Here is a 27,890-nt window from a genome sequence, read left to right as displayed (position 1 = left end):
ATATGCCGTATACGCTTATATACCGTAATTTATTAATATATATTAATGGTTTATTGACCCTATCACAAAATACTAACTAGAAACATTTCTCCTCTCACAAAAGTACTAATTAATTTGTGTACTTACGATTATCAAACACGGTGTGCATAATTAGTTGTACAATATGCTATGTATTTTATACATTGGTTGCTTCATGAGTAATAATGTAAGATAATTAACAACTCAAAAACAAGGAAGCCAAACAAAGAAAAAATAAATCCGACAAAGAATAAGAACTCCTTATAGGGATAGTGATCCTCAACACACAGTGCAAATAAAATTAAATACAAGTGTCATGTTTTATGCACAGAACTCTGTTGCAACACTTTCCACATAATAAAACATCATCTATCAGTTGGTATGTCTCGTAAATGCTTATCAAGTCACTCTTGACAACAAAATATGAATATCTTTAACTATAAATTATTAACTATTTAGCATCCATACATACTGAGTCATGGCAAAAGTATAGTTCAAAGCATCTACCAGATTTAACCTGCAATAGAAGTATCCACTTACATTCCATTATTTAGCAACCAATGATATATAATAAAGATGACAGATTAAGCGGAATAAAATACGAACACAAGCTTAGATTCTAATTATATTCAACAACCGTATTCTTATACCTAAACCAGCAGCTTGCAAACAAATTTGAGGTGCATCTTCTTAAGGTCAAGCTCAGCAAAAGGCGCATCTTGGTTGTTGTCGAGCCACTTGCTCGTTTCAGCAATCGCTTTCTGATTGTTGGGTAAAAGTTAGTTAGTTTTATATATTAATTAGTTATATTTAGGGTAATAAACGAATGAACATTGGTACTTCAAGCGTTGTTTACGTGTTTCAGGACATTGGAGGCTATGGAGCTTAACAAGGATATTTACGGGCTTGGAACGAAGATCAAGAAGTGAAAGATTTGAAGTGCACGCATCACGAGGCATTCAAGAAAAGAAAAAAATAAAATCTGAAATTTTACATCTTCGCGATACGCGAAGATGCAATGAAGGGCAACTTCGCGATACGCGAAGTTGCAAAATGGCGGCTGCGATTATTTTGTCCTTCGCGATACGCGAAGTAGCATAACCGGACATCTTCGCGATACGCGAAGATGCTTATGTCGGCCTAAAATTTAGTTTTCTCCCTATATAAACCCCTTAACCTCCCCATTCGTTTATCATCGACTTCCAGAGGCAAAAGAGGCTGCTTAGGACGATCTTCCATCATTCCAAGGCTTCCGGTTCGTGTCGGGTGGTTTGCATGTTCATCCAAGATAAGTGTATTTACGTTATGATCATGTTCGGCTAAGTGCTTTGTTCATTCTAGGCTAGGTTTTTGTGTATTTTAACTTCTGACCAGATTTGTATGCTTAATGTTTATGAGCTTGATTGAGTTATTGCTTTAGTCTTGCTTAAATTGTGATTGATTATTTAAACAACTTGTGTTTGAGATTATTGATTGATGCATTATTTGTTTGGTTGTGTTTATCAACATTTAGGGTTTGAACTCTTGTGTCATTGACTAGTTATCATCAAATATTGTCTCTTAATTGGTTTTAACAAACATAAGCTGGTAGTTAGGTAAACCGAGTTTCATTGTGTCATCAATTCGGTTAAGGTATCGTTTGACATCACAATCCAACTACTAGGTTTAGTAATTACTGCGTAATCAATATAACCGAATCTGGAATTAAGTTGAATGTCACATTAACCGAACCTAGAATGAATGTTTTTATTAATATTATTCACAAATCGTTTTTAAGTAATTGTTAGTTTTTAATTAATTTTTTTTCTAAAAACTGCTTGACATCGTTTGTCCGCCTTAGTTTAATAATTAATTTAATTATAATAAACTTGCACTTTCCTTGAGTCCCTGTGAAGACGACCTTACTTACCCGTACTTGTTATAGGTATTTAAGTCTTTAATTAATTGTTTTTGAGTAGACCACGACAGCCTATGTCACTTTCTCCATTTCCTTCATGGTCTCCGAGGGCACCCTCTTCTTGATGTTGTACTCTTTGATCTTATTCTTCATGGTGTACACACAATCCTCTAATCCATTGTATGCTTTTGCTTTTTTCTCGAACTCTTGATCCTCAAGTTTGTACTTCTCAGCATCATTTACCATCTTCTCTATCTCTTCTTTGGATAGTCTTCGGTTGGCATCGTTAATTGTGAGTTTCTCGATCTTACCAGTGGATGTAATCCCAACAGTGACGGTGAGGATACCGTTGGCATTTATTTCAAAGTATACCATCATATGAGAGACTCCTTTGGGAGCAAGTGGTATTCCAGAAACCGTGAACTGGCCTAATAAATGGTTATCTATACATTTGGATCTTTCACCTTGATACACCACGATCTCTGCTACAGATTGGTTATCCGAAGCTGTACCATATTTTTTGGACTTGTAGGTATTTGAGTGTTTCTTGGGATCACAACATTGAATATGTGTCCTTTTACGTCTACACCAAGTGATAAAGGAGTGACCTCATGTAACCCGACATCTTGAACGCTCTTCTCAGTGTTACCACTTAACTTAGAAGCCATAACGGCTGCACCATAAGCAACCGCCTCATCAGGGTTCACACTCTTGCATAACTCTTTACCATCAAAATATTCCTGCAGCATAAGCTGGACCTTTGGAATCCTAGTTGAGCCACCAACAAGTATCACTTGATCTATACAAGATTTCTTCATCTTAGCATCACTTAAACAAGTCTTCAAAGTTTTGATGCTCATTTTAAACAAATCCATGTTCAGCTCTTCAAATTTGGCTCGAGTAAAATTCAAAGAAAAATCAATCCCCTCATGCAAGCCATCCAGTTCAATTGACGTCTGAGTAGCACATGACAGAATTCTTTTTGCTTTCTCGCAAGCAAACCTCAACCTCCCCAGTGCTCGTTGGTTCCCGCTCAAGTCCTTGTTCCATCTCCTCTTGAATTCCATAACACAGTGATCCACCATACGGTTATCAAAATCCTCTCCTCCCAAATGAGTGTCACCAGCCACAGCTTTCACCTCAAATATACCCCCTTCCTCAATTGTCATTATAGAAACATCAAATGTGCCACCACCCAGATCAAAGACAAGCACGTTTACCTTGCCAACAATGTCAGACTCATTGTCTAGTCCATACGCGATTGCAGCTGCCGTAGGCTCATTGATCATACGAATGACGTTTAATCCAGCAATAGTACCAGCATCCTTGGTAGCCTGACGTGAATCGTTGAAGTAAGTAGGGACAGTAACCACTGCATCTTTAACAACCTTTCCAAGATACGCCTCAACAATTTCTTTCATCTTTCCAAGAATCATTGATGAAATTTCTTCAGCCAAAACTTCCTTCTCTTGACCTTTGTAAGTGACCACAATCTTTGGTGTGTCGGAAGGCCCTTCTATGACCTTAAAAGGCCATAGCTTGATGTCTTCTTGCTTCTTGCACTTTGGAGTCACTGACTCTCCGTCCAATCAACCTCTTAGAATCTGCAGATATAAATAAGCATCAATAATAATCAGAACCCGGAACCTTTGTAATATAGTTAACCAACAGAACCATTGTTAGTTAGCAGTGCTAGTGATACTAACTATTGCTAAATCCTAACTCTAAAACCCAAAAACCCTAAGCATGAGGAATTGCGATTAATAACTGAAGCAACTTCACTGAGGTACAATTTCCTTAAGGGCGCGTTCGTTTTACGGAATGGAATGGAATTGGAATTGGAATTTGCATAGGATTTGGAATTGGAGGGAATATGATTTGGAATCTGAACATTCCAATAGGAATTGGAATTTGAAGGAATTGAAATCCAATTCCATTCTTGGTGTGTTCGTTTGACAGAGAAATTGGAATCAAGTTTTTTTTTTTTTTTTTAACAAGAATAATGGCGGAAACATTTTAGTTTTTTATATTTTTTATTTTTTATTTATATTTTGTGTTATGATTTTTTTAGGGGTTTCCTATTAAGATCAAAAACCCCTCAAAAAAATATTCAAAAATAATAATAAAAAAATAACTCAAAATATAAATCAAAACAAAAAAAGTAAAAAAAACCAAAGTATTTTATTCGTTGTTCTCGTAATAAAAAAAAAACTCGAGAAAAGATTCTAACGAATTCACTTGAAATCCTCCACATTTTGGAAGGATTTAGAATCCCATCATTTAAAGGAATTTGAGGGAATTGAATTCCAATTCCTTGACAACCGAACGCATCAAAAGAAAATTAAGATTCCAATTCCAACAAAACGAACACGCCATGTGATGGGATTTTAATTCCAATTACTTTAAATTCCCACGAATTTTGTGAAACGAACGCGCCATAAGATCAGACTACAAATTTCATTGGCGTACATACAATTTGTTCAGCAGATTTAATGTATACATATTATTTTTTGTTCAGTAGAAAATAGAAAAAAGAAACGAGTCGACTGACAGACTAACCAAACACGGTGTTAGCAGGGTTCATTGCTTGTTGATTATTGGCGCCATCACCTATCAGACGCTCCTTGTCAGCAAAAGCAACAGAAGAAGGTGTGGTTCGGTTGCCTTGGTCATTAGGTATGATCTCCACCCGATTATGCTTCCAACCAGCCACACAAGAGTAAGTTGTCCCGAGATCGATGCCGATCGCCGGGGAGTCGGTCACTTTTCCGGCCATAATAATAATAATAATAATAATAATAAGTTGAAACTGAGGTAAAAACGTGTGTGTTTCTTTATTTTTCTTCACAATGATTTCTCTTGTACATAAAAGAAAAAAGTTTATATATTTATTTATTAAAGGAACATGCCCACGTCTCATATTTAAAGGACCGAACAAGTGTTCGTTTAACTTTTCATGTTCATTGTTTTTGGTTATAAATTGTTTTTTTATAAAAGCAATATTGCTTAATTAAAAAGAGAACACAATATCACAAATTAATTTCTCTTAACATAGCAATATCATTATGTTATATATTTTTTAATGCAACATAGTCTAGCAGATAGACACTTGGCAATGGTGGAGTACTCGAGCAAGTGCATACAGCGATAGATGTGCGATGGGGCTAGCTCGATAACTGAGCACACTACATGACTAATGTGATTTTGTGAGCAATAAGAAACTTAAATATACTTACAACGAGTGCCCTTTATGGTGAAAGAATTGAAACGGTAGAACTTTTAAAACGGGATGCTTTTTAGGCAAATGCGGTTTGACGAGGCATATAATTGTGCGGAATTCCCCCTAACTTTGCATTTTTGGGTTAAAAATTAATTGACAGTGGTCACTCAAACGAGACAACAAAGAATGTATTAGAGGCATTTACTCTTACTAAATTTTGATATAAAAGTTTTTATGTATTTTGCTGGACATTTTAACTTTTATCTTAAAAATCTTAAAATTAGAATTGGAAGTACGTGCACATTTTAAAAACCTTTTTTATAGCATTTTAGAGAGACGTACACGCAATATTTAGAAATCATGTAAGCAAGCCACTAAAAATGGCTATTCAAGTTAAAGAAAGCATCAAGAATAACAAATTAAGAAACCAATGGGTTGGTGGGCGTATATCTTCATCATGATACATTTAAGAAACCCACAATTACATCAAAATTTATCCAAAAAAAGATAGAATTGAAATTGAACAAAGCAAGACAACTTATGAAACCAATGTGTAGGTAGGTGTAAATCTTCATCATGATACATTTAAGAAACCCACAATTACATCAAAATTTATCCAAAAAAAGATAGAATTGAAATTGAACAAAGCAAGACAACTTATGAAACCAATGGGTAGGTAGGTGTAAATCTTCATCATGATACATTTAAGAAACCCACAATTACATCAAAATTTATCCAAAAAAAGATGGAATTGAAATTGAACAAAGCAAGAAATCTACGGAACCACATATTTGCATCATATAATTTCGTTAAATCATAAAATACAATTGATGCAGATTTACCTCCTAATTTGAATTTAGTTTTTAATATCTTTTATTATTTGTATGTTTATTCACTTTTCATGTTTATCTCTTTTTCGTATAATATGAATAGGGTGCTAGGGTTCGTAGTTGGTTTTTTATTAAGGTTGATATTATAAGAATATTGTTCTTTGAACCTTTGGTTCGGTTTTATGGTATTTGTTAATCATGAGTCTCTCGAGCCATTGATCGCTATCAAAACTGCATCACCAATACAAGTATCTTGGTTTTTTTTCAACCACTTTTCAAATAAACAAAAATATCAGTTAATGCATACTTATCAAATCATACTTGACAACAAAGCAAACAAAAGATTTTAACTTTTAAGTTTCGAACCATTTGATTAACATCCATACATAAGTGCCATACCAAAAGTAAAACTCTAAGCATCTAGTAGAATGTCACCACATTTTACCTATAATTTATGAATTGGTTATCATATACTCTAAGGATTGATGTGTTTCGCAGGATCACCACACCAAATACATTTAGAGATAAACGAGTGACGTCTTGAACACGCTTTATCACTTACCTTTGCAGCTATAACGGCTGCACCATATGCAACAGCTTCATCAGGGTTTACACTATTGCATAACTCCCTGCCATCAAAAAATTCCTGCACCATATGCTGGACCTTTGGAATCCTAGTTGAGCCACCAACAAGAATCACTTGGTCTACACATGATTTCTTCATATTAGCATCATTTAAACATGTCTCCAGAATATCAATGCACTTATTAAACGAACCCATGTTAAGATCTTCAAATTTAGCTCGAGTAAACTTCATAGAAAAATCAATCCCCTCATATAATCCATCCAATTCAATTGACGTCCGATTAGCATACGAGAGAATCCATTTTGCCTTGTCAGAAGTAAACCTCAACCTCCCCATTGCTTGTTGGTTCCCGGTCAAGTCCTTATCGCATCTCCTCTTGAATTCCATAGCACAGTGATCCACCATACGGTTATCAAAATCGTCACCTCCCAAATGAGTGTCGCCAGCAACAGCTTTCACCTCCAATACACCCCTTTTGTCAATTGTCATTACAGAAACATCAAAAGTCCCACCACCAAGATCAAAGACAAGCACGTTCTTCTTGCCAACAATATCCGACTTATTGTCTAGCCCATACGCGACTGCAGCAGCTGTAGGCTCATCGATCATACGAATGACGTCTAATCCAGCAATAGTACCAGCGCGTTTTGTAGCTCGCGGTTGTGAATCGTCAAAATAAGCAGGGACAGTTATGACAGCATATTTAACAACTTTTCCAAGATACGCCTCTGCAGTTTCTTTCATCTTTCCAAGAATCATTGCAGAAATTTCCTCAGCCAAAAACTTCTCTTGACCTTTGTAAGTAACCACAATCTTTGGTGTGCCGGAAGACCCTTTGATAACCTTAAAGGGCAACAACTTGATGTCTTGCTGCACTTTGGAATCACTGAACCTCCTTCCAATTAACCTCTTAGCACCTGGAAATCCATGATTAATTAAGTCAAAACCACTGTAATCAGAACTTGAACCTTTGTATGTATTATTTTAATGATCACAATAAGATCATCAGCATTCGGTAGAAAAAAAAAACAAAAAAAAGCTGACCAAATATGGTGTTAGCAGGGTTCAAGGCTACTTGATTCTTGGCGCCATCACCGATTATACGCTCTGAGTCAGCAAAAGCAACAGAGGAAGGTGTGGTTCGGTTGCCTTGGTCATTAGGTATGATCTCCACTCGATTATGCTTCCAGACGGCGACACAGGAGTAAGTTGTTCCGAGATCGATGCCGATCGCCGGCGAGTTGTTTCCTCTTCCGGCCATAACAAGTTCAAGGCTAGGTAAAAGTAAAACTGTGAAACGTGTTTTTTTCTTTTTTTCTAATTGACGACAAAAGATAAGATAAAAACTCTTGAGTTCTAAGCTATGTGTGATACCATGAATAAAATATTTTATATTTATTTAGTTAAATACCAAATTTGAACGAACCTTAGTCATGGGTTTATAAACGTTACGTTATATGTTAGTTTACATTTTTATGAGTTTTAGAACCAGTATAATAGATGTTCAAACAATAAAAATACAAATAAATTAAACAATAATAAGCACATAAGTACATGATTAAATGTATATTGCATTTATACTTCTATCTAACTATAAGAAGTTTTATATTTGCAATTTGCAAATTTGAAAATATCTCTTTTTATGTATAGCATCTGAATTTTTATTCATCTTTTTTTCCATATTTATCCAATATTAATTACTTTAGGTCGCGTATGCTCTTTCTCTGCATAATGCAATATGCGGTTGTCAATGGGAAAAAAATTGAGCGCTTAAAAACAAACCAACTTTAAAAAGAGATTATCATTGGCTTTTATTTATTAATGGCATTGCCAAGCATACAATAATTGAAAATTGTCTTCTTTGAAATTTGAAAGGAATTTTTTTGTCAGAAGGAGTCAAAGTAACTCTTGATATGAAAATACGTTTTCGAACGTTACTGTCGGATATAATCTCTGCCTCTCCAAGTGAGTTAGCAGGCAGCCCTTGCCAAGGTTTAGTAGTAACATAAGTTTGACGCAACTTTTAATACCAACCGAATGATTAGGACTAATTATATATAGATTGTATCTAAATAAACTATTCATTTTAAATTTTAAATATTTGAACTCTTAATGGGTATATTGAACATTAATATCTTTTGTTTTTTTAAAAGAAAAATATCATAAAATAGCAATCAAGTTTTAAAATGATTCAATTAGATTATTTATGTAATTTTTGTCTGGATCACTAAATCTTCAAATCGAGCCCCATCTGCGTCAAGAAATCAATGGAATAGAAGATCTGGAGGTCGGAATTAGAAACACACACACACACATATATATATAGTTATATTAAAAAAAGTTAATTAATTAAAAATAAAGTAAAAAACTCCACGTCGCCACTCCACATTAATATAAAAAAAAGATAAAAAGATTTCCTCGTTGAAAAATTAAAAAGGGTCCTGCTAATAAGACACCCCCCTTCAAAATTCATACACCATCTATACAACTCGTATAGCTTATACGAGTCGTATAGGCTTCCGTACCCTGACATCCACCAGTTTCTTGGAAAAGGTGTTTGACCAAATTCTAAAATGAGTCGTATGAGTTATACGAGATGGTGTTGGTATTTATACGAGATGTATGGCTTATACTACTCATATAATGCCCATACACCCTCTATACGACTAATATAGCCTATACGAGTCGTTTTGGATCCTGATACACCTTTCCCAGTCCGTACATACCAGCTTTCCAGATGATTTTGACCATACTTAAGACTTATATGAGTTGTATAATCTATACGACTCGTTAGTTCAGTGTACCATGTCTGGAAAGAGCACGTGAATGACTAGTTTTATACGAGTAGTATAGGTTATACGACTCGTACAGGCAGGGTAATTATTTGACACGATACAATATTCTGCCAGTTATTTGACACGATATAATATTCGGTAAATTATTTGACACGAAACAAGATTCCACCGTAAATTATATGACATGACGCAATATTCTAACCAATCAAATATATATTGAGAGGTTACTGTGTCACAACAAAATATCTAGCAAATTAAAGTGGTTATAGTGTTTAAAAAAATTAATAAAAAAAAAGAGTTAGATATGCCGTTTGTAGATGATGACAATCAAGATGATTGTGTTGGTGAAACTTCCGACAATGTCTCACCATTTTCAACCAACAAGGTATAAATAATTTTATAAAGTATGTTTATGTTATTTAATATTTAAGATATTGTTGTTAACAGAAGGTTAAATTTGTTTTCAGTTGTTTTCATCTGTCGACGAACTTAAGGACTGAGCGAAAACGATAGGTCGTGAAGTTGGTGTTGTCGTAGTAACCCAACGGTCGAAGACAAACGCCGGTGGAGAAGTCGTTAAATTTTGGCTAAAGTGTGAACATGGCGGGTCATACAATTGTGCTGCGACAGTTAGGCATTCTGGTACAATCAAAACTGGTTGCAATTTTAGCTTAATAGGCAACTATTTGCGACAATACAATGGTTGGAGGTTGCGGGTGGTTGATGATACACACAACCATGAACTCGTTCAACATTTCGAGGGTCACGCATATGCAGGTAGACTTACTCCTGCTCAAAAGGTTATGGTACATGATATGTATCGAAACCGAGCGCCACCACGTGACATTTTTTGTAACTTAAAGTCTAAGGATGAAAGAAATGTGACCTGCATCAAAACCATTTACAATGAAGGGAAAAAGATCCGTAAAGAAGATCGCCGAGGAAAAAGCCCGATGGAGGTTCTTTTCAATTTGTTGCAAGACACGACTTATATACACAACCATCGCATAGGGTTTATGTGGACTTATGTTTTTGTGTTGACGGTTATGTTTATTTGGTTGCTATGTGGTTTGTATGGTACCTTTTTACATTTGGATGTTTGTACTTGATTATAGATGTTCGTAGAGTGACTCTTATTTTGTATTTATGTGGTATGCTATGTTATATGGTATTATTACTTCTATTATTATGTGATTTGTATTGTAATTATAGATTCAAAATAATATAGTTAAACATGATATCATTACATAAATTATATATATTAGATAAATAGCAAATGAAGTTGCCGCATAATATTTTTGTTCTTTATTTATGTTACTTTTAAATAAAACCACTTTACAATAGATTAACAAAAATCAATCTATCATAGTGGCTCCACGCAACGCACGGGTTTCATTAGCTAGTTGAAGATTAATATTACAAATAACAAAGTCAAATGAAACAACTTACAACTCATTTTGGATAACATAAAGTAAATAGAGGTACAATATCATGACAATACGACAAATACTATACAAGGTCGGGTTCCACGCGCCATTTATATAATTCATGAGCCATCTGACGTCGGTAGTTAACACATACCTCATCAACGTCATTTTCAATCACTAAGGGCTTATTTTTAACCAACATTTCCATCATCATGCAAACTAGAACCCCTGAATTAAAAGTGTTACCTTTGTATTGAGGCACGTTGACTTCACTTAAACCGATAACCATTTCTTTTTTCTCGTATGAATTATTGGAGTTTTGCCAGTAGCGTATACGATCAAGAAACCATGGGAAAAACAATGATAACATCTCCATTTTAGCGCTTTGAAGTTTTTCATTTCTCCATCTTTTATCCGTCCAGTATTGGATAATTTCCATTGTCCGCATATCTATACGAATGAGTAACCAATCACCAGAATGAAACAAAAATGGAATATACATGTGGTCAACCTCCCAAAATCATGGATATGGATCTTTTGTTCCGGCCAACTCTATGGAAATTCTGGAGTCTTCGTTTTTCATTTCATCATAAAAACACGAAGGCAACACCGTCCAATGGAGTCTTAAATTTGGAATAGTTCTTAATTTTGCATATCAAATAATCATCAATCTTTTTGTCCACGCTTCGATGTGCTACAAACATATTTATCAAAAATATTAGTTACTCATTTATGGGAAACATATATAAAAGTATATAAAACTTTAGAATTTTACCGTTTCAGAAAGCGAACCATTGAACTCATACCCTAACAAAGTGCCCCAGAAACTTCGATTGAGTTTTTTCATGGGTAGAAACTTTGTATAGCAAAATGGGGCGTCTCCGTTAATATAGAACTCAAGTACATCTCTTGACCAACTGTTTTTCTTTGGAATCAAAACTACAAAATTATTTTTTTCTTGGGGGTTTTCAGGAACATATGAAGAAATGTCGAAGTAACTGTATGAGGTCTCGTTAAACACCTCCAAACATCATCAGTCCATCTCGCCGATTTGAAAACTGGTTGTGAGGAAAAAAATTCTTCATTTTCTTCTTTGTCCCTTCGGTGCGCCATTTGGAAGAAAATTAAGATTTTGAAAAATGGAGTATGTATCAATGGCTGGGTTGATGTAAAGATGTTAAATATGAAGCATGCATTTATAGTCCTTATTTCTAACGACTATATTTTCTCCACACACCATCTATACGAGTCCTATAACCTTATACGACTTGTATACGCGGTGTTTTTGTGCGTGGAAAATGGGTCATGTATAGTTTTGAACACTTTACTAACACCACCCTATACTAGTTTTTTCATTTGAAACAAAATGTATTTTGTCTCGTACGAATTTATCTCATACAGCTCATACACGTAGTCATATAAGAGGTCTAAAAATATGTGCAAGCTATCATGCTGTCATGTCACATGAAAATTCAAATTCATCTCGTATAGCCCATACTAGTCGTATGGGGGGTTACTCGTATAGCTCTTCTCGTATTAAAGGGTCAACGGGTTCTGACATAAAGCTGACTTCTATATAACTAGTATAAGCTATACGAGTCGTATAGGTAGGGAAGGGTGTCCAAATAAGCAAACTGGGTGTCCGAATAGAGAGTCGTTTAGCTTATACTAGTCGTATAGAAGTCGTATCTGGGTTATAAGCTATACGAGTCGTATAGCTCATACAGCTCTATATGACTAGTATAAGCTGACTTCTATACGACTAGTATAAGCTATACGAGTCGTATCTGGAGGTCAGAATTTGAAATATATATATATATATATATATAGGGGATGGATCATGCGAGAAGTGCGATAAATGAATCTAGACCATTGATTGTGTTCAATCAATGGTCAACAATAGAAATGGTATGATCGTAAATAAAGACACATATTTATGACATATTTTTAATTAAAAAGGGCATGCATGTCTTTTATGGTGCTGGCCTAATTAAACCAGGCATTAATGAATTCGTCGGTTATTTTTTCTAGCATAATTAATGCTCATAAGATGGTTAATACTAGCTTAATACATGTACATGATACATAAAAACATACTCCAACTTATCTCAAGTGACTACACGACATTATTTTTACCTACACTACATTAGATATTTCTACACGACATTAGTTATGACAACACAGCATTTAAAAGTGTCCCTACACTACATTAAATATGTCCAAAATACATTAGTTATGACTACATAACATTTAAAAGTGTGCCTACACTACACTACATTAGTTTTTCCTACACAACACTATATATATCTACACTAAATTAGTTATGCCTATACGACACTTGAAAATGTGCCTACACTACATTTGAAAGTGAGCCTACGCTACATCAGTTTTGCCTACACTACATATGATATTTTTCTACACCACATTAGTTATGACTATATAACACTTGAAAGTGTGCCTACACTACATTTGATATATCTACACAATATTAATTATGACTACACAACATTTGAAAGTAAGCCTACGTTACATTAGTTTTTCCAAGACTATATATGATATGTCTACACTACATTAGTTATGACTATACAAAATTTGAAAGTGTGCATACACTAGATTACGTAACTTTATCTACATTACATATGATAAGCCTACACTACATTAGTTGATTAAAATAAAAAAAAAGAAAAAAAAACACTTCACATTAGATATCAAATAAAAAAAAATAATTAGCCATGTGTTAGAATAAAATGATTTTAGATCAAATGGATTTTAATTGTTCAAATTTTAGATGGAATAAATAATAATAATAACTTATCATTTGTTAGTAACTTAACATTAATTAAACCATTAATGAGTATGAGTTACAAAACAAAACATTTTATATTTTACTAACATACCCTTTTATTTAAATAATAAGAAATTAATAAAGAAATCATGTGATTGGTTATAATCTCTTCTCGCACTTCTCACTCTAAGAAACACTTTTGAAATGAACCAAATCCTATATATATATATATATATTAAAAAACGTTAATTATATTAAAAATAAAGTAAAAAAATCCACGTCGCCACTCCATATCAATATAAAAAAAAGATAAAAAGATTTCCTTGTTGAAAAATTAAAAAGGGTCCTGCTAATAAGACACCCCCCTTCAAAATTCATACACCATCTATACAACTCGTATAGCTTATACGAGTCGTATAGGCTTCCGTACCCTGACATCCACCAGTTTCTTGGAAAAGGTGTTTGACCAAATTCTAAAACGAGTCGTATGAGTTATACGAGATGGTGTTGGTATTTATACGAGACGTATAGCTTATACTACTCGTATAATGCCCATACACCCTCTATACGACTAGTATAGCCTATACAAGTCGTTTTGGATCCTGATACACCCTTCTCAGTCCGTACATACCAGCTTTTCAGATGATTTTGACAAACCATGTTAAAATCTATAAATTGAACAAAATATAAAAGTTGGATGGCTTACACTTTTTAAACTTGACTAACTTAATTGAAACAGTTTTAAATTTTTGTTACAATTCTATAAAATTACCTATTTTGTTAAACACCATGTTATGCGACAAAATAGACCTTTGGTTTCTCAATCATGTACGTGCAGGAGGTTTTCTTTTCACAAATCATCCCATTTCACCAACCAAAAAGTGATTTTCATTTTATTTACAGTCATTAGGAAACATATTGAACACAAAAATTTGTTTCATGAAAAAGAGGTGGCTGTTTATATTGATTCTTAAATTTTTAATGAGCGAACATAAACGGACACGACCATATTGATTTTTTAAAATGAACAAACATGAACACAAATACCTGTTTCATGAAAAAGATGCGGCTGATGTAGGTGACGATGGTGGTTAATGCATGAGAGGGGAGGTTGACGATGGTGTGTGGTAATCGGAAGTTAATCGGTGATATGAAGGATAGTCCGGCAACGAATAATATGTGGATGAGAGAAATTAAATTAAGGTGTGATGATAAAAGAGTTTCACAAATAAATTATGGTAGCGTTTGGTACGCAGGAATGACAATAGGAATGGAATGATTCATTACGTAGGAATGAAAAAAGTGGTGTTTGGTTGCTCAATGGAATGGAATCATCCATTACACATGGAATCCCATTCCATCAAATCCATTCCTTCCCACCCCCTTTCTTTTTTTTCATTCCATTCCTCTTTTACCCTACTTTCTCAACAACACCATCACCTAACAACCACCACCACCACCATCGGCACCACCACTAACTCCGCTGACACCACCACCGTTGCCACCACCATCGCCACCGCCACCACCATTTTCGTCGCCGGAGCTACCACCGTCGCCATTGTAGGTTTTTTTTGGGTTTAAAAAGTATTCACTTTTTTGAGATAGAAGTGTTTTTATTATTTCTATTTCATTTCTACAATTTTTTTAGATACCAAACAATAAAAATTAATAAATGATTTCATTCCTATAGGTTAACCAAACAAGGAAAATAAATGGTAATGATCCATTTCATTCCCTTGTCCATTCCATTCCTTCTTCCATTTCATTCCTCCTTCATTCCATTATCTCCAACCAAACATACCCTATATGTTATAACTCATTAAGGGCTATTCGGGTTTGGTGAGACCCATGACCCGTGAAAATTGTTATTTGATGATTAAGGGGTTATTTCACAAATAAATGAGATATAACCCATTTAGGGGCTATCCACGTTTGATGAGACCCATGACCCGCATAAATTAGTTTTTGATTATGAAAGAGCTTCACAAATAAATGAGTTATAACCCATTTAAGGACTATCCGGGTTTGGTGAGTCTCATACCCGTAAATTCGGGTCAAATGCATAAGAAACCTCAAATCACAAATCAAACAATCTGATGACTTAAAAAGAGATGACAACAACAAGAGAGTGACGCATAAGATTTTTTGGGTTGACATTAATTTATATGGATAGATAAATTATGATGATAATTTAGATGTTACTGATTTAAAATATACTTGATTCATTTGTATTTATCTTTGCAACTACAAAGGTATTTTGTAATGAACTTGTTCATTACATACAAAACAACAAATGTACTTAGTAAATCCCACAAATAGCAAAAGCTATTGGTAGGGTCTGGGGAGGGTGTGATATAGGCAGACCTTACCTCTATCCATGAGGATAGAGATGCTGCTTCCAAAGAGACCCTCGGCTCCAAAGCATGTAATATATAAACGCAAACACGTACCAATAACCAAACTTATAGTGATAAAGTGTCACAATCAAATACCAGCACATATGAAATCCTAGAATCCAAATAGCCATACCTACAAAAGAACAAATACAAGCAAAATCTGCCTTAAAAGTAGAAGAGTCTAACGCTAAACTAAGATACAAATATGGCATTCTCTAAAAGTCCTTAACCTTAATCATACGTCTCCATGAACACCTATCATGGACCATGTCCTCAGAGAGGTGTAACTCTAGCAAATCCTGCCTAATCCGCTCATTCCAAGTCAATTTGGGTCTGCCTCTACTCCTCATTCCTTCTACATTAAGGGTTCCACTGCTCTAACTGGCGATGTTACTTGTCTTCTCTTCACATGTCCATACCATCTCAATCTCCCCTCCTTTATTTTTTCACATATGCTAGCAATTCCTAGTCTTTCCATTGTAACACCGTGAAAATACCCCATCTAGTTTTGGGCCAAAAATGTCAAGATTAGAAGCTAAAGGGCTAAAAATGTCAAATCCAGAATTAGAAGGACTGAAAATGAAATTTTGCACCTTCGCGTATCGCGAAAATGCAAAGAAGGAACATCTTCGCGTATCGCGAAGATGCTGGCACACATTTCAATGTTATCCAGTGACGTGGCAGCCTGGGGTTGACATGCAAAATTGCGGCGCCGACTTAAGCAACTTCGCGTATCGCGAAGATGCTCAGGCAAACATCCTCGCGTATCACGAAGATGCACAAAAACGGGTATAAATAGGGCAACCACGAGTTCAGTCGTTTTCATCCCATTTTCACACTTTTCTCACACACATAACCTAGGGAGTCGTGCCAAGAGAGTTTTGGAGGTTCCGAGGCTGTTCTAGCAAAGAATCGGGTGCTGTTACGCTGCCGATCGAGCTGTTAATCTTGAAAATGAAGTGCAAGTCCAAGTGTTGCTGATTTCTTTAGTTCTTAAGTTCCGTCGAGCCGATTAAGGTATGATTAAGGTTAAGTTACTTTACTAGTTACTTTAAATACATAAGATATAGCTTAGTTAAGGGTATAGTCGTTAAACTGTAATTCTTTTTCAAGTAATGTTTTATAAAGCAAAGACGTTGCTTCCACGTGAAGTAATGTTATCAAAACTATTATTTTGACGGGCATGTAGTAACTGGAAGGGGGTATCATTAGTAGACTCTTCTTGCCTAAGGAAAGCAATTCGTACAAATCCCAATCAACCGCGAGACCCGTTTGCTTACCTGGAGAAGTTTGCCAACGTGATATCCTTTATTAGGCCAAAGCGTGCTATTCCAAACGTCATATGTAAATTCAAAGTATTTTCATAAAACAACTATAACTATACTAAGGTTAGGTCAGACATTAAGTCTGCTGATCAGACCTCGAGTCTGCTGAACTAAATCAGACATTTAAGTCTGCTGATCAGACCTTAAGTCTGCTGAACTGAATCAGACATTTAAGTCTGCTGATCAGACCTCGAGTCTGCTGAACTGAATCAGACATTTAAGTCTGCTGATCAGACCTTGAGTCTGCTGAAACTGAATCAGACTTCAAGTCTGCTGATCAGACCTCGAGTCTGCTGAACTGAATCAGACATTACGTCTACTGATCAGACCTCGAGTCTGCTGAAACTGTAACAGACTTAAAGTCTGCTGAATTATACCAACTAGGTACTTATGCATACCTATTATGAATATAGGTTAATAGCATACTGAAGTCAAGGAGGTTGATATTTCCTACTGATAATATAAGTTGAACACGTTAACCTTTTACTGTCTGAACTGATTTTACTCTTGTAATAGACAGGTTGTTTATTACAAAGAGTCTGATAAATGTTTGCATGAGATATAATCTCTAAAATCGTTATAATACAAAATAGATAATAAAAAGCAACTCAGACCGAATACACATGTGTCTGGATCCAAACATAACTGATAATTGGTATACAAACCAAGTCAGTCATAACCGGTTCTCCAACAGGGTTATATAGCCTAGGGGAAGGTTGTCTCCAAACAGGGGCTATATACTCGGGAAACCTTTGAATTGTGTATGTAAGGCAGTAGTATAAATCCCGGGAATGGACAGGCATTCCTGCTGAGTTTGTGAAACAGAAAACTATGTTTGTATTTAACGACTGTTATAAATGTTTTATCGAGTCAACGTTTCACCAGCATATAGCTGACGTGTTTTTCCACCCTTGCAGGTAACTAGATGATAATATATGATGTACAAGGATTTGAGTCATAGAAGATTGCTCGAGATGGCTCATTTTTGAATATTACAAATCCTTGTATTATTAATATCACGGTTTTGTAAAACTGAAACTCGGTTGTTTAATTCCCGAGAAATTTTGATAATGTAAATTAATATGTTAATATTTAAAGACTTCCGCTAAAATAAACCCGCTACTCTGATATATTTACAAAACAAATACCAACTGATGGTCACACTCCTGGGCCCTGGATTGGGGTGTAACAAAACCTCATTTCTTATTCGGTCCAACCTTGTGTGCCCACACATCCACCTCAGCATCCTCATCTCTGCCACCTCCATCTTACGTGCTTGTGTTTTCTTGATGGCCCAAAAATCTGTTCCATATAACAGAGCAGGTCTAACAGCAATCCTATAAAATTCCCTTTTAATTTAGTTGGGAACCTCCTATCACACAAAACCCCCGTAGCTGCTCTCCACCTACACCAACCTGCTTGAATGTTGTGTGTTACGTCACTATCCAGGGGAGTTTATAGGATTATTTAAATACAAAAAAATTTGTTTTTAGGATTATTTATATAAAAAAAAGTGCTTATAAAATGTTTATTGGATTATTTATATACAAAAAAAAAGCAAAAAGTGTTGATAAAGGAATGTGATTCTCATACACCACCCTCACCCTGACTGGACATGCCTATACGACTCGTATAGGGCTATACGGACAGTATAGGCTAAGCATGACTGACATGAGACAAAAAAACAGCTTTTTGCAACCTATACGACCGTGTAGACCTATACAAACCATATAGGTGTTTAACGGTTCGTATTGCTCCCTGACACGCCATAAAACCTATACGGGCTATATAGGGCTATATGACTGTATATAAAACTTTTGCAGAAAAAGTCAGCCTATCTTTGACCACTGTTAAAAGCTGCCGAAAAACGACTATACGAGCCCATACGAGCCGTATAGTGCTATACGAACCATATAGACAGAATTTCAGGTCTCTAAGCTTAAAGATTTTTATATGATGGTTGATAAGATTAAGTTGATGTATTTTAGTGTGAATTGTTTACTTTTATGTATGTGAACCATGTGTTTGGAACATGATGTATTTTGCGGTTCACTTTTATTTTTATGTATATGGACCAGATGTTTATCCGTATGTTTTAGCCAAAGGTTTTCTTGTTTGCTTAATCATTGATTGATTATTGTGTATAGACTATTATAAAGTGTAACGTAATATAATCTTAAACAAATGTTCTCGGGTACAACTACAAATTATTTAGCCGAGTATGTTATGTAAATGTTAATAGACAATTTACTCTATTCTAAAATATCAAATTTAGCCAAGTATGTTATGTACTTAATATATTAAAATGTAAGATATCAATGTATTAATATTTAAAACTGTGTCTAAAAAATTGTCTATACCGCCTGTATAGGCCTATACGGCCCGTATAGGGCTATACGAGGCACTACACACAATGACCGATAAGCATCCAACACAAACTGATACGATTCAGGTGTTATACGACCGTATAGCCCTAAACGAGCCGTATAGGAAAAAAAATGGTGTGTGAGAATCTCTAGTGGTGTGGGAGGATCCTAAGCCATGTTTATAGGATTATGTAATGCTTCATGCCTCATTCCTTCTACATTAAGGGTTCCACTGCTCTAACTGGCGATGTTACTTGTCTTCTCTTCACATGTCCATACCATCTCAATCTCCCCTCCTTTATTTTTTCACATATGCTAGCAATTCCTAGTCTTTCCATTGTAACACCGTGAAAATACCCCATCTAGTTTTGGGCCAAAAATGTCAAGATTAGAAGCTAAAGGGCTAAAAATGTCAAATCCAGAATTAGAAGGACTGAAAATGAAATTTTGCACCTTCGCGTATCGCGAAAATGCAAAGAAGGAACATCTTCGCGTATCGCGAAGATGCTGGCACACATTTCAATGTTATCCAGTGACGTGGCAGCCTGGGGTTGACATGCAAAATTGCGGCGCCGACTTAAGCAACTTCGCGTATCGCGAAGATGCTCAGGCAAACATCCTCGCGTATCACGAAGATGCACAAAAACGGGTATAAATAGGGCAACCACGAGTTCAGTCGTTTTCATCCCATTTTCACACTTTTCTCACACACATAACCTAGGGAGTCGTGCCAAGAGAGTTTTGGAGGTTCCGAGGCTGTTCTAGCAAAGAATCGGGTGCTGTTACGCTGCCGATCGAGCTGTTAATCTTGAAAATGAAGTGCAAGTCCAAGTGTTGCTGATTTCTTTAGTTCTTAAGTTCCGTCGAGCCGATTAAGGTATGATTAAGGTTAAGTTACTTTACTAGTTACTTTAAATACATAAGATATAGCTTAGTTAAGGGTATAGTCGTTAAACTGTAATTCTTTTTCAAGTAATGTTTTATAAAGCAAAGACGTTGCTTCCACGTGAAGTAATGTTATCAAAACTATTATTTTGACGGGCATGTAGTAACTGGAAGGGGGTATCATTAGTAGACTCTTCTTGCCTAAGTAAAGCAATTCGTACAAATCCCAATCAACCGCGAGACCCGTTTGCTTACCTGGAGAAGTTTGCCAACGTGATATCCTTTATTAGGCCAAAGCGTGCTATTCCAAACGTCATATGTAAATTCAAAGTATTTTCATAAAACAACTATAACTATACTAAGGTTAGGTCAGACATTAAGTCTGCTGATCAGACCTCGAGTCTGCTGAACTAAATCAGACATTTAAGTCTGCTGATCAGACCTTAAGTCTGCTGAACTGAATCAGACATTTAAGTCTGCTGATCAGACCTCGAGTCTGCTGAACTGAATCAGACATTTAAGTCTGCTGATCAGACCTTGAGTCTGCTGAAACTGAATCAGACTTCAAGTCTGCTGATCAGACCTCGAGTCTGCTGAACTGAATCAGACATTACGTCTACTGATCAGACCTCGAGTCTGCTGAAACTGTAACAGACTTAAAGTCTGCTGAATTATACCAACTAGGTACTTATGCATACCTATTATGAATATAGGTTAATAGCATACTGAAGTCAAGGAGGTTGATATTTCCTACTGATAATATAAGTTGAACACGTTAACCTTTTACTGTCTGAACTGATTTTACTCTTGTAATAGACAGGTTGTTTATTACAAAGAGTCTGATAAATGTTTGCATGAGATATAATCTCTAAAATCGTTATAATACAAAATAGATAATAAAAAGCAACTCAGACCGAATACACATGTGTCTGGATCCAAACATAACTGATAATTGGTATACAAACCAAGTCAGTCATAACCGGTTCTCCAACAGGGTTATATAGCCTAGGGGAAGGTTGTCTCCAAACAGGGGCTATATACTCGGGAAACCTTTGAATTGTGTATGTAAGGCAGTAGTATAAATCCCGGGAATGGACAGGCATTCCTGCTGAGTTTGTGAAACAGAAAACTATGTTTGTATTTAACGACTGTTATAAATGTTTTATCGAGTCAACGTTTCACCAGCATATAGCTGACGTGTTTTTCCACCCTTGCAGGTAACTAGATGATAATATATGATGTACAAGGATTTGAGTCATAGAAGATTGCTCGAGATGGCTCATTTTTGAATATTACAAATCCTTGTATTATTAATATCACGGTTTTGTAAAACTGAAACTCGGTTGTTTAATTCCCGAGAAATTTTGATAATGTAAATTAATATGTTAATATTTAAAGACTTCCGCTAAAATAAACCCGCTACTCTGATATATTTACAAAACAAATACCAACTGATGGTCACACTCCTGGGCCCTGGATTGGGGTGTAACAAAACCTCATTTCTTATTCGGTCCAACCTTGTGTGCCCACACATCCACCTCAGCATCCTCATCTCTGCCACCTCCATCTTACGTGCTTGTGTTTTCTTGATGGCCCAAAAATCTGTTCCATATAACAGAGCAGGTCTAACAGCAATCCTATAAAATTCCCTTTTAATTTAGTTGGGAACCTCCTATCACACAAAACCCCCGTAGCTGCTCTCCACCTACACCAACCTGCTTGAATGTTGTGTGTTACGTCACTATCCAGGGGAGTTTATAGGATTATTTAAATACAAAAAAATTTGTTTTTAGGATTATTTATATAAAAAAAAGTGCTTATAAAATGTTTATTGGATTATTTATATACAAAAAAAAAAGCAAAAAGTGTTGATAAAGGAATGTGATTCTCATACACCACCCTCACCCTGACTGGACATGCCTATACGACTCGTATAGGGCTATACGGACAGTATAGGCTAAGCATGACTGACATGAGACAAAAAAACAGCTTTTTGCAACCTATACGACCGTGTAGACCTATACAAGCCATATAGGTGTTTAACGGTTCGTATTGCTCCCTGACACGCCATAAAACCTATACGGGCTATATAGGGCTATATGACTGTATATAAAACTTTTGCAGAAAAAGTCAGCCTATCTTTGACCACTGTTAAAAGCTGCCGAAAAACGACTATACGAGCCCATACGAGCCGTATAGTGCTATACGAACCATATAGACAGAATTTCAGGTCTCTAAGCTTAAAGATTTTTATATGATGGTTGATAAGATTAAGTTGATGTATTTTAGTGTGAATTGTTTACTTTTATGTATGTGAACCATGTGTTTGGAACATGATGTATTTTGCGGTTCACTTTTATTTTTATGTATATGGACCAGATGTTTATCCGTATGTTTTAGCCAAAGGTTTTCTTGTTTGCTTAATCATTGATTGATTATTGTGTATAGACTATTATAAAGTGTAACGTAATATAATTTTAAACAAATGTTCTCGGGTACAACTACAAATTATTTAGCCGAGTATGATATGTAAATGTTAATAGACAATTTATTCTATTCTAAAATATCAAATTTAGCCAAGTATGTTATGTACTTAATATATTAAAATGTAAGATATCAATGTATTAATATTTAAAACTGTGTCTAAAAAATTGTCTATACCGCCTGTATAGGCCTATACGGCCCGTATAGGGCTATACGAGGCACTACACACAATGACCGATAAGCATCCAACACAAACTGATACGATTCAGGTGTTATACGACCGTATAGCCCTAAACGAGCCGTATAGGAAAAAAAATGGTGTGTGAGAATCTCTAGTGGTGTGGGAGGATCCTAAGCCATGTTTATAGGATTATGTAATGCTTCATGCCTCATGTACACGTTAACTCAAAATTCAAAACTCGTCTCTTGTCTTTCTTTGCTTTTGGCAGCCAGGCTTTTGGCTGATGTCAAAATAGGAAGAGAAGGCATGGAAAAGTTACATCAATATAGACTCTATGTACTTCGGAGTATGGCTGGCCATGACCTTTTATTTATGCACATCTTGAGTGAATAATTTTCTTGCTGCTCCTTTTCAGTTATATAGTAGGTTGTTCGACAACTTTGACACAAAAAGAGCAGAATTTAGTCCAAATTAAAATGCAAGGAAACATTAAGGAACACCACACAAGCTTGTGAGTTACATATTTTGGATGGATAATGCTCTTGTTATTAATTTTTCTTCTTCTTTTATTTGCTTATCAAAAATCCATGAGGGTTGTTTGGAAAGCAGCGAATCATAGTTTTGATTGGCAAAATAGGTGAAAACAACACACGGATCTACGATCTACAAATATTTAAAAGTCAGGTGTTTTATATTATGTTTTGATCTATATGATCTTACTACTCTAATAAAAGGCTACTTAATTGTGCCATTTGTCAAGTTCTCATCACTCCTCACTTTTTTTAACCTATATTCAATAAATGGTTTTTATTTCGGATCAACCCGTCCAAATAATAGTTTCCGGATCCTTTTATTATTCTGTCCTTTTCTTTTCATAACACACACCCAACCCAAATAACAAACCCTAATTCCCACCGCCATTCATCCCCACTGCCGCCTCTAATAAAAGACTACATATTCTTGCCACTTGTCAATCTCATAGCCATCCTCACATTTTTTCAGCTCATTTCAATATATAGTCCTTATTCTTTAAGTCATTTCAATATATGAATTCAATATTTTTATTAAATGCAATTAGCAGATAATCTCAAATGACATCATATTAATTAATTAAAAGGTATGATATTTTATGTGCATGGATATTTTTTTTTGTTGGTATCATGGATATAGTATCATTTATTAGGCATGGACTAAAGATTTTTTATTTTTAAATGCATTTGAAGAACCTTATCTGTCACACAAAAAGAGTTATAAGCATGCCTATTTGTTACTTTATCAAGAGTTACAAGTAAACATGGACTAAAGATATTGATTTTTGATATACAGTGTATACCGACCAATACAATCACAAATGTAGTATACAATGAAGGTTTTACTTATTTGCAACATATTTGTTTAATCTTAGTTATGTAATTTCTGTTGTTAATTATAAATTGTAACTTTATTAACATTATATGATCATTTTTGTTGATTGTATTTCACTTAATGGTTAAAGTTTAAATTTTTATCAATTAACCGTGTAATACACGCCCTCAAACTAGTTGCATATATATATGTATACTAAATATTAAGACTATCCACAACGCTATGTATGCCCTTAAGACCATGTTTATTAGTGACCTAATGTTGGGTTGTGCACCGGTTGTCTGCTCAACCTAGGTTGCAACCCACACCATGGCCACATGGCAAATTCCTAGTGGTTAGTTAATTTATTATTTTTCTTTTTTTTCCAAACAATTCATTTTGTATATATTTTATTTTTTTAATAATTTATATTATTTAATCTATTTAAAAATCTAAAAGCACAATTTTGTTTAGTTTTTTTATGAACATTTTGAGATAAAGTTTACTCAAAATAGAGTGCTATTAAAAATATGTATTTTTTAAATGTGAGTTTGTAAAATTTTGTATTGTTAAAATTTGTAAATAAATTATTAGGTTCGGAAAAATACTTTAAATGTTTCCAATTAAAATAATATTGTTTAAAAATAAGCATTATAATAGATATAGTAAATTTTATAAAATAAATAACCTAAATAAGATATATGTATTAAAAAAATTGGTTTGAGTTAGGTTGTGAATAAAAGTGAAAAGTTAGATTAGGTTGTGTATGTGAAAGAAAGAGAAATTAGTTTTTTAATAAAAATTAGGTTGCCTTGAGTTGTAAATAAAATTAGTATGAGCTCTTAGGGGTCACATCATCTGTCACACGTCATATCCTTTCAGATCTCTTTAAAAACCCTTATTTCATCTCTAACCTTACAAATATTCTTACCATTCTTAGTTTTCACCTTATCACATACACGCTATAAGCAAAATTTAAATAAAACATTTTCTTTTACTTAATTGGGTCCACTCATATGCAGAAAACAACAAAAACTAAGGTCCTTGTGGAAGGGCTTGGTTGTTTCAAACATGTCAGTGCATAATTCTCCAATGGTAAGGATATGTAAGGGCTAGCAATGACATTAAGAGTGCATTGGAGATAGTCTAATATGTGAATCTAATTAATGATATTGTTTCTTAAAGGCGTAGGTAGCTAAATGGGTATGGGTTTCGTCGAACTCATATAAAAAAAATAGTCATATATTCGTGTATTTCGACATCACACCCATAAATTTAAGACATCGAACCCGTAAAAACCTTTACACCAAACCCTTAATAACTCATTGCCATTTTAACGTAATCCATGACCATTTAAACCGAATTGACTAATTGAAAAACATACGGGATTGGCACTTTCCCGCCAATAACTGTGACATTCGTCAATTTCGGGTCTTGTTTGTATTCGTTTTTTTGTATTTGTTTATTATGTAAACCGACCCGATTTGTAAACCGAAGTTTATGTTATAATCAAAATGATGGATTTATGTTACAATATTGTTTCACACTTGTTGGGTCTTGAAAACATCCTACCTTTATTTTTATTTATTTATTTATTTTATTATTATTTTTTTTGTTGTTTTTTGTTTTTGTCTTAATCCATTTTGCATGAAAACTCTTGTTTCTCACACCCATATTTGACCACCAACATTACCCTATATATACACCACCTTTCCTCTTCATTTTCCCTTGCTACAACTCCAAAAAAAAACTCTCTCAAACATCAAAGATTCAAGGTTATCTTCTTAAGTGTTCTTGAAGGTTTTTAGTCTTTCATCTTAATTAGTTTATGTAGCCTTATTAATACTTGTTTATGGTTGTGCAACATATATATAATATACACCCATTGTTTACCTTTGGTAGTTACTTCTCCGATTCTGGTCGGTGAGGTTTCTTTCCTCATAAGGCAAGGCTTCATGGAGGACTTCGTGTCCTTGATATATATACATCTATATAACTTGTTCATACATATTAATCTTGCTTATTTTAGTTTGTTGGTCATGTTTACAAGTTCCATGGTTATGGGTTTTTAAGAGTCTATGCTTCGGTTTAACCGTAAATAGCTTTAAACCGTAAACCGAACTTTGTTACTAGTTTTGTTAAATAATTGTTTAAACATACTTATTGTTAGATCTAAGTTTCTAAAATCATTTTTACAAATTCTATGGTTATGAGTTTGTAGAATCTTACCTCGGTCTTAACCCGAAACACGATCCGAACCGAAAACCGAACTTTTGTTTAAAGACTTTATTGTTAACTTTTGGTTGTAAAACTTAGTACATTATTATACAAGTTCTTTAGTGTTTGGACATGTGGAAACCAAACCGATTCTTACTCGCTTAAGACACACAAGTGTGTTTTTTTTTAGCCATCAAGACTTGTATATTTCTTTAAAAATAGTTACAAATTGATTTTTAAATATTTTCTTAAGTACTTGGAAATGTTGGATCCAACTTGATCTCATAACAAAGTTTGGACCGACAAAACCGAACACTCGCTTAACGTGCGTTGTTAGTTCTAAAACAATGGAACTACATACTTGGTTAAGTCTTACTAAATTTTATTGAGTTATCTCATAACATTCAATATTTTGGAAAGTTGACTTTGGGTTTGACCAATTATCAAGACCCGAACCGACAACCCGAACACTCGATAAAAAAAACCGTTTTAGTATCTTTATTCCAAAGGGATTTGCATTCTTGCATTTTACCCACCTTATTACTTAACATAGGTTAAGTAAATATTAAGGTTAGATACTTTAACCCGGTTTCGAGCAAACTTACATTTTTAAAGGGTTATTATTATAAATTCTTAAATAGTTACATTTTAAACCTTGAACTTTAATTATTTATATTTCTCAACATTTATTTTGTTTAAAGACCTTCAAGACAACCTTTCTAAATTCAAGACTTCTTTTTTTTAGGCATTGTGCGTTAAACTCGTCGTTCCGACAAATCTGCAAATAATTATCTTTCAAGTTTACTAATTGAAGGTGAGTACTTCATACCCCATTTTCCATCTTTTATTTTGGGGGTGGCATTTCATACTTATTCAATAAAATGCTTTATATTTGAATCTTAAACCGCAAACGTAGTTGTATACTTTACCTAAATAATTGCTCAATTTGGTGTTCTATGCTTATATGCCTATGTGTTTATCGCTTTTGGTTGGTGGAATTATAAAATCCTAGACTATTTGGCATCCCCTTATAGCAAGGTGTCGTTAACGTAATGCAATTAACGATACTATAAAATCCTATACTATTTGGCATCCCCTTATAGCTAGGTGTCGCTAATGTGTTTAGCGATATCT

At 34.6% G+C, this 27,890-nt stretch overlaps 1 protein-coding gene and 1 pseudogene across 1 annotated transcript; both read right to left on the bottom strand.

The window, feature by feature from the left end:
* Nucleotides 1-668: 668 nt before the first annotated feature.
* LOC143635755 (heat shock cognate 70 kDa protein-like) lies at nucleotides 669-4,691 on the bottom strand (annotated as a pseudogene).
* Nucleotides 4,692-6,377: 1,686 nt separating this feature from the next.
* On the bottom strand, nucleotides 6,378-7,812 carry LOC143635754 (heat shock cognate 70 kDa protein-like). Its single transcript, XM_077103510.1, has 3 exons — nucleotides 7,596-7,812; nucleotides 6,528-7,468; nucleotides 6,378-6,410 (listed from the first exon to the last, which is right to left on the bottom strand). The coding sequence occupies exons 1-3, from the start codon at nucleotides 7,810-7,812 to the stop codon at nucleotides 6,378-6,380; spliced, it is 1,191 nt and encodes a 396-aa protein (XP_076959625.1).
* Between the last annotated feature and the right edge of the window lie 20,078 nt (nucleotides 7,813-27,890).

Source organism: Bidens hawaiensis, unplaced genomic scaffold, assembly GCF_021521415.1.
Source record: "Bidens hawaiensis isolate Kalapana, Puna unplaced genomic scaffold, B.hawaiensis_p1.1 tig00007678_1, whole genome shotgun sequence".
In the NCBI taxonomy this organism is placed as follows: Eukaryota; Viridiplantae; Streptophyta; class Magnoliopsida; order Asterales; family Asteraceae; genus Bidens; species Bidens hawaiensis.
Note: the sequence above shows the minus strand (reverse complement) of the source record. Positions and strands in the feature narration are given on the sequence as shown.

Bases quoted from the DNA above. Each gene is read 5' to 3' on its own strand.
- LOC143635754 (XM_077103510.1), bottom strand. From the start codon at position 7,812: ATGGCCGGAAGAGGAAACAACTCGCCGGCGATCGGCATCGATCTCGGA. The intron at 7,469-7,595 runs GTCAGCTTTTTT...ATGGATTTCCAG, and splicing joins CCCTGCTAACACCATATTTG to GTGCTAAGAGGTTAATTGGA. The intron at 6,411-6,527 runs GTAAGTGATAAA...CATAAATTATAG, and splicing joins CAGCCGTTATAGCTGCAAAG to GTAAAATGTGGTGACATTCT.